General features: G+C 40.9%; 1 protein-coding gene across 1 annotated transcript; it reads left to right on the top strand.

Annotated features, from left to right (window-relative positions):
- Positions 1-587: 587 nt before the first annotated feature.
- LOC117433156 (trichohyalin-like) lies at positions 588-8,182 on the top strand. The gene is made up of 3 exons (XM_059016489.1): positions 588-1,615; positions 4,477-4,653; positions 6,621-8,182. Exons 1-3 carry the CDS (start codon positions 589-591, stop codon positions 7,709-7,711), a joined length of 2,295 nt encoding a protein of 764 aa, XP_058872472.1. The 5' UTR covers position 588; the 3' UTR covers positions 7,712-8,182.
- The last annotated feature ends 231 nt before the right edge of the window (positions 8,183-8,413 follow it).

The raw sequence follows: 8,413 nt of genomic DNA, 5'->3' as shown, positions 1-8,413 counted from the left end.
TTTGGAAATGTTGTGAAAGTTTTTAATGTGATAGAAACAAATCTACAATTTCATTTTAAGTTAACTTTAATTTATTAAAGAGATAAACTAAGACAGCTATTTGTAGATATTATTTGTTTGCCCTTAAACTTAGATAATATTTTCAGAATATTTGAAAAGTCCTGTTAATACAGTTGTGAAACCTCAGATTTCTTGGTGGTTTAAAACTGAATAAATAATTTTTATAAAGAAATCTAGTTCTGAGTGTTCTGAGCTTCTCTTTACAAATTATTAGGACACTGTTACACCAGCACATGAAAGAACAAACAAGAAATCAAACTGCTAATGCTACAAACCTGCTGACAAACAATTCAGGCACTTCACTGATTCTCCTGATTAATGTGCACTATTTGTCTGAAGAGTTTGCTAGTTGTGTCTCTGTACAGCAACTCCACACATACAGGAATATGCCAGTGCTGTGTGTGACAGGGAGTGTTCTTTCAGCACAGCATGACAACAAGAGGAGAAAACTAATCCAGGGCTTCACATGGAAAGCTTTCATTTCTAAGGGGAACAAACTGTTCTTTCTCTTTAACAGGACAAAGAATCATGGCTGCAGAACAAGAGGCTGAAGAAACTGTTTCTCAAGAGCTGCACAGCCCCCCTGAGCTGAGGATCGTGCTGCTTGGGGGAGGCAGGGCTGGGAAGAATGCAGCAGGAAACACCATCCTGGGCAGGGAGGAGGGTAGATCTGGACTAAGCCTCTGTACAGAAACAAGGGAGTGTGAGAAGAGAACAGGAGAAGTTGCTGGGAGACGGGTCACTGTGGTCAACACTCCAGACTTGTTTCACCCAGAACTACTCAATATTGAGAGATGTGTTTCTCTGTCTGCACCGGGACCCCACGCTTTCCTCCTGCTGATACGGGTGTATCCAAAAAAAACTCTTGACACTCACCGTGAGTTAATAGTAGAACAGGATTGCAAATCCTATGATAAAGTCCAGGAGCTGTTTGGTGAGAGAGCTGTGAGGAACACAATGATCCTTTTCACCTTCGGGGATTGTCTGAGAGGCAGGACGATTAAGCAGTACATTAAGGAAGCTGGTGAGGAGCTCCAGCAGCTTGTTGAGAAATGTGGGAACAGATATCATGTTCTCAACAATAACAGGAGCGATCACACTCAGGTCACACAGCTCCTGGACAAGATAGACAACATGGTGAAGGGAAATGGAGGGTGCGCTTTCACCAATGAGATGTACCAGCAAGCAGAAAGATGGAATAGACTAAAGGAACAGGAGCTGAATGAGAAACACAAAGAGGAACTGAGCAGGAAAGAAGAGGAGATTAAACAGAAATATGAGGAGGAACAGAGTAGGAGAGAAGAGGAGCTGAAACAGAAATATGAGAAGGAACAGAGTAGGAAAGAAGAGGAGATGAAACATAAATATGAGAAGGAACAGAGTAGGAGAGAAGAGGAGATGAAACATAAATATGAGGAAGAACAGAGTAGGAGAGAAGAGGAGCTGATGGAGAAGTTGAGGAAGCAAATGAAGAAAGAGAAGCCGGAGAACGAGCCAGAGGAATCCAAGCCGCCTATCAGGAGAAGAGCTAGCATTGATTTATCCACTCCCAACAGTAAGTTTAGTTAAAATGGTCTTTTTGTGGGTTTTCTACTGGAAAAAATCTTTAGAAATGATTTTGCAGTTTCTTTGCATTACATTCTTATAATTATAATTCACAGGGCATGAGCAAGGCCCCCGAGGTTATGTTTAAGTATGAGGAGTTTGTAACAGATGAAACAGATGAAGGCCCAATGTATAGAAGGGGGGTTCCGTCATTGAGGAGACCCAACAAACAGGAGGGAGGGTCACCGTCTCTGAGATGACCAGACATATGAAGAGGCTTGTGAACCAGAAAGAAAAATATTGATTAGTAATATTAACACATAAGAGAGGTTTCCGGCTTTTCAATGGTCCAACATATACAGTAGGGGGGTTCCGTCGCTGAGGAGACCCGACAAACAGGAGGGGGGCCACCATCTCTGAGGTAACCTGACATACAAGAGGGTTTCCACTGCTTGGTGGCCCTCACATAAATAGGCATCAGAACATGAAAGAAAAGAAGATAAGGAATCATGCATGCTAAAGGAGGTGTTTGGCCAGGGGTCACCTCTGACTCAAGGAGAACCCTCCTCTATGAGGTAAATGAAGCAACGCTTAACAAAGGGTTGGAGAAAGTGGAATCACTAACCCCCCAAAGAATGGACCCCCGGCTCCCCGCTGAAGACACCTAAGAGAAGAAAAAGGAGGACCACCAATGCATATAGAAAAGGAGAAAAAGAGAGAAAACATTTAACACGAGAAGGAAAGAAAACACTTAACGTGACAAAGGGGTTAGTAAACTGTACCCTACTGACTATGTGAAGACCCTCTGCACAGTGGAAAGGAACCCCCCCTTTCTTTTTATTTTCTTTTTTAGGGGGAAACCTTTGGTGACCCAGGTGGATAGGTCCTCCCCTCTCCAGACATACTAGCAATGGACTGATGGGCAGATGCAATTTCAGATGGTGAAGAACAGATGTAAGCTTTGACTGCTGATGAAGTCTGGAGTCCCATATTTTTGATTAGATGCTGGTTAATCTTTGCTCTTGCTGCTGAAGTGGCTGCTCCGATACTGAATGAATGTCTATAATGATAACCAGGCGAGCAGGAGATGCAACCGGAGAGTGCTTGGAAATTCCTTGCAGGAGGAGACGGACGGCTGGGATTGATAGTATGATTGTAGAAGCGATGGACATCGAGCGAAATTGGTGTTGGATTCCTGAAAAGTAGGATTTGATTTTAGCTGGTGCCAGATGTAAAGAATCCTTTGCATGAACTATGAAAGCTATGCTCCAGTCCTGGTTAAATGGAGTAGGATTAATCATGGTGGTCCAACCGGTGAAATAAGAGGGGTGATGGAAGTAGCAAGTACTGCAGCCATGCATGCTTGCTCTGTATTGAGTAGTCCACTGATAGTTAGGTTCAGTTGAAAATTAGTTGGTTGAACTGGGGTGTCACTGCTGGAGCTGGCAGAGCTGTAGGGACCAGACTAAAATCTGTATATCTGTAAACTAGAAAGAGTGACAGCTGCATTTTTATAAATGCCCAGTAGGTGGTGTGCTTTGATTAGAAAATTATTTGATACTGAAATCCATATTAACCGACGCAGTAATTGCATAATAACAGGTGAACTAGAATGGCTTTTATTGATAATATGAACTATAGATTTGTTTTTGCACAAGAAAACTATTGATTTCTTTGACCAAAGATGACCCCATATATGTGCTGCTGTGACTGTTGGGTACATTTGAAGAAGAGCTGTGGATTTTAGGTGTGATGATAGGCTTTCGATTTCTAGTGTCCATGCACTAGAAAACCATTTATTGTTAAAAAAACAACCTCCAAATCTCTTAAATTAAGCGTCCGTAACTAAAGCCAGGTCGTGAGGTGCTGAAATGAACCTTTTCTAGATGAAATTAGTCTTTTCTAGCTTCTGATGAAATATTAATATATGAATCCATGTTTTTGCTGTTGATGAAAGAGCAAGTAAATCGAGATATAAAATATCCAACCTTGGGGAAAACGTAAATTACAAATTAAAATGGTCCAGCAAAGAGAGTGATGCACATTTCTTGAACATATTACTGATCTGAAAGTTCTGAATAGGGGAATGAATGTGGTCGAGTTTAGATACAGGGGGCTTGCTAAAACATTCAGTGCCAGTATGATTCCTAGAAATTGCAGTGGCTAAACAGATTGTTTCCAACACTAGATCTTGAGAGGTTCAAGTATTTAAGAACAGTAAAAATGGCAAACAAGGAGAGGCAGATGAACATCCCACGCAGGCGAAGATGAACAGCTGGAATGGAGTGTAATACTAATGTTGGATTCTGGATCAGTAGGCTTTGATAGTGAAAGAGTCCTTGGTATGAACAATAAAAAGCTAGAATCCAATCTTGATTGAAAAAGGTTCAGAAGTTGTTGAGAAAAGTACTCCAGCCATTAGGAAGATCTAGTTGAAGGGTGAGAGTAGATGCCATTTATCCTGGTCTGAATCCAGGAAATTACAAAGGAGAGATTCAGTTGTGTAAATGATTTGATTGCAGAGCTTCCAGAGGAGTTGGATGAGCTGCAGACTTTATGATGGAATCTGGATATCTGTGTTATTACGAGTACCGGGAAAGTTGTGTCTTGAATAATAAATGATTGGAGGGGCAAAGAAACTTCTATTATATATTTATTTATGTATTAATTTATTAACCTAATTCGTTAACTATATTCAGGAACAGTTGTGAATCTTAAGGTATATTCACACATGCTTTGTCTTATCTGGCTGAAGTAGAATGATGGTTGTGTGGGAAGACAATGACACAATAAAATTCACTATTCTGCATACATAAGAGTCTCTTTCAGTGTGTCATATAAAACTCACATACAATGTGTCCTGTTCTTCAGTGTCTGGAGGAGCAGGGGCCACTCTAGAGAAACGTGAAGGAGAGACTCCCATTGCAAACAGCCAAGCGCCTTCAAAAAAACACAGATATGAGAAGAAAAAGGAGAAGGAGCTGGGGAAAGAGCCAGAGGAATCCAAGCTGCCTGTCAGGAGGAGTAGCATGGAGGAACCCCATAACAGTAAGTTCAGTTAAAAGTTCAGTCTTTTTCTCAGACTCATCTCAGTGCTTTTCCTGCTGGCATAATCACAAAAAACTGTAAGTTAATGACATTAATTGACTTATTTATTTGAATTTCCTTACCTGGCAATACAAATCTGAGGAGATGAAATTCGATACTTTGCACATTTCCAAGACTTGGAGTCACAGAAATTCAGATTGTGTGAAATTCACATGCCTGCAGAACAAGAAGGTAACGTTATAATACTGTAATGTACTAATGAAGCTTTTCTATGGAGCACATTGTACAACACTGATGCGATTCTTCCAGTGCAGGGCCGGGTTCAGGGGAAGTGAAAGGGACGCAAATGCACTGGGCTTGCCTTGGGGGGGGGGGGGGGATCCTACTTTAATGATAGAAGTAAACAAATATATAGGTGCTGTCTACTCCACTGGGATTAGAAAAAAAACATAGCAAGGTAGTATGGGCGGACTGTCAATCAAAACACACATTCACAAATCACAGATGAGAGATTGTCTATCTGGAGGCGGGACACAGAGCGATAGGTCAGTGTTAAGGTGTGAACAGGATGGCGTTCAGTGATGACGTCAGACCAGAAACACAGACTCAAGAAGTAGCGGGTGAAACTAAAGCGCAACGGCGCTCAGCTATTTTATTAAATAATAACAAAACAAAAGATTTAAACAAAACAAACACCACAAACAAAAGAGCACGTTGGCCAAACAAATAAATGAATAAGTATCGTGCTGGTGTAAAAACCAGCACGCTTAGCAGTTGTTTATATTTTAGTTTCTTTCTCTCCTTGCTCGCTCTCCTGTACTCTCCTCTGTACACTCTTCCCTGAGCACAGACAGCTGCAGGATTTTATATTCTGGCCGAGGGGTTAACTAGCTATTAATGATTTTATTACCCATCGGCCATAGTCTGCAAAGAGTTTAATAAGGATGTGTGACTGTCAGCTAGTTAAATAATCAGTAGCTGTTCAGTCACGCATCCTAATGAGGTTTTAAAAAGAGTAAACAATAACAAATAACAATCAGTTTTCACAGACATATAACTCATCACATAAATAAATAACAAACAAAGGGGCAGAACTATCCGCCATAAAAGGTCATGTGATTGCTCTGCTGGGAGATGCGATACTAAAAGCTTAATTTCTTGAGACTCAGCAGACCAAACAGAACTGGACAATCTGATTTGGTAAAACCGTTCCACCTTCCTGCCGTGAAACTTCTGCTTGTTTGGTGGAACAGCCCGGTCTCCTCAAGGAGAAACATGGAGCCCTTCAGGCACAGGATTGAGACATAATTAAAAAAAAAAAAAATAGATGTTTCTTTTAACATCATATAAACTACATAAAATAAACTACAAAATGATATCACAAAAGTCTACCGGAAGCCATAATAGTAGTACAGTATAAGGCATGTTGGATTTCGTAATGTCACATTTTTTCATATCGGTTTTTCATTAAGTATGGAAAACTACAAAGTGGTGTGTATTTCAATATGTTAGCATAGCATTAACTGAACATGCAATACTGGCAAAATACAATAAATGTAGCCTCGATTTAGGCTGGTCTGTACTGCATAGCGAATTTTTATATATATATTTAACTCATAATATTAATTTAACTCATAATATTAATGTTATAGTTTATTACATATGATGTAACTACAGGTTGGAACTTTATGTCTACTTCAGACTTGCACCAGGTCCCAGTAAATCCGACACTGTGCCAGTAACATAGAATTGATTATCAAATATTAATAATAACCTTCGATTCAATTTTCCAATCGAATATCTGATGAAAAACAATTGTTTTGGGACAATCCTTTATAGAATTCCCTGATACTGGTGCTCTGCAGTCTTCACTCTTGTGTATCTAACGTATTGATTAATCACAGAAGTACAGTCACAGATATGACTTAAATTTTTGGAGAAAATAAACTTGCCCTGTTGTTTTTCAGTGTCTGGAGGTGAAGGAGAGGCTCCTCTTGCAGATAACCAAGCGCCTCCCAGCCCCCCTGAGCTGAGGATGGTGCTGCTTGGGAAGACTGGGGCTGGGAAGAGTGCAGCAGGAAACACCATCCTGGGCAGGGAGGAGTTCAGATCTGAAGCCAGCTCCTCTGCAGTAACGAGAGAGTGTGAGAAGAGAAAAGGACAAGTGGCTGGGAGACGTGTTGCTGTGATCGACACTCCAGAGCTCTCTCAGGACAAACTCCAGATTATTAGATGTGTTTCTCTGTCTGCCCCGGGACCCCATGCTTTCCTCCTGGTGATACCGGTGGGTCGATTCACAGAGGAAGAGAGGAGAGCAGTGGCGACAGTCCAGGAGATATTCAGTGAGGAGGCTGTGAGGAGGTACATGATGCTCCTTTTCACACACAGTGACAAACTGAAAGGCAAGACCATTGAGGATTATATTCAGACAGGCAGCAAGGAGCTCCAGCAGCTTGTTCAGAAATGTAAGAACAGGTATCATGTTCTCAATAATGAGGACAGGAGCGATCGCACACAGGTCACACAGCTCCTGGACAAGATAGACAACATGGTGAAGGGAAACAACGGCAGCTACTACACCAGTGAGATGTACCGGGAGGGGAAAGAAAGGGCCAGGGTGGGCTATGAAAACAGCAAACTGCTAAAGGAGAGAACAGGAGAGCTGGAGCTACAACTGGAGCTGAGGAGAGAGAGGGAGAAATCCAGAGTGCTGGAGAGGGACCTGAAGAAAGAGATGGAGAAAAGGAGAGAGCTGGAGGAAAAGCAGAGGAGAGAGGAGAGAGAAATGGGGGAGCAGATGGGAAAGTTTAGCTGGCAGAAGTACAAGGAAAAGCCACCTGGAAATCAATATCTAAGGCCATTAGTAGTGTTTACTGGAGGATCAGTAGGGGCAGCAGTAGTAGGGGCAGTAATTGGAGCCATATCAGGTCCAGTAGGAGCTGCAGCAGGTGTGGTTATAGGAGCTATACTAGGAGCAGCAGTAGGAGCAACATTAGGAAGAGTGACAGGAGGTGAGGTAGGAACAGAGGCAGTAAGAGAGCCATACAAAACACAGTGATGATAACATGGACCACACTGATGTGAAAATTATACCATGCCGCAAATGATGAACTCGTACAGCTTTTACTGTCTGTGTCTGTGATGAATAAGCCAGTGAAAAGCATGAGTTGCTCACAATTCATCTGACTGTAAATGCATCACCTCTGAACTCCAAGAGAAATCAGATTTGAAACGGACAAGACTTTAGAAAAGCATGAGTCTTTTATACTTGGATCATTTGTTTAATGGCTTCATAGATTCTAGACAACTTTAATATGATGTATATTATCTATCTGTATCGTGTAAATTCTCTATACTATATACAAACTTTAATACTGAAATATATTGTACCTACAGCCAAGTAATTGAAAAGTTCACTCCACTCAGGAGCTTTGCTTTGATAATTAAGAAATAAACGCAACTATAAGTAATTCGTTTAATGGCTCAATATGTTCTAGTCAACTGTCATATGCTCTACATCATATCTCTACAATTTACTGTATAATATTATAATCACGTTTTTACATTATTGTTATGTGCACAAAGGTAAATAAATACTCAAGACGTTTACTTCCTGAGTTACACAAATAGAAACATTGCCTACCCTGTGGGAGTATTTACAGGTTCAGAGTGATTTGACAAATTAAACTTTGAACAACAGTAAGGTAGTTTAATTAATTAATTGAAACCGATTTAAAGAAGACATCATGTTTTAATGTTA

The sequence above is a fragment of the Acipenser ruthenus genome, chromosome 53, assembly GCF_902713425.1.
Source record: "Acipenser ruthenus chromosome 53, fAciRut3.2 maternal haplotype, whole genome shotgun sequence".
Classification (NCBI taxonomy): domain Eukaryota; kingdom Metazoa; phylum Chordata; class Actinopteri; order Acipenseriformes; family Acipenseridae; genus Acipenser; species Acipenser ruthenus.
The sequence above is the reverse complement of the archived record's forward strand: the minus strand, read 5'-3'. Positions and strand labels throughout refer to the sequence as shown.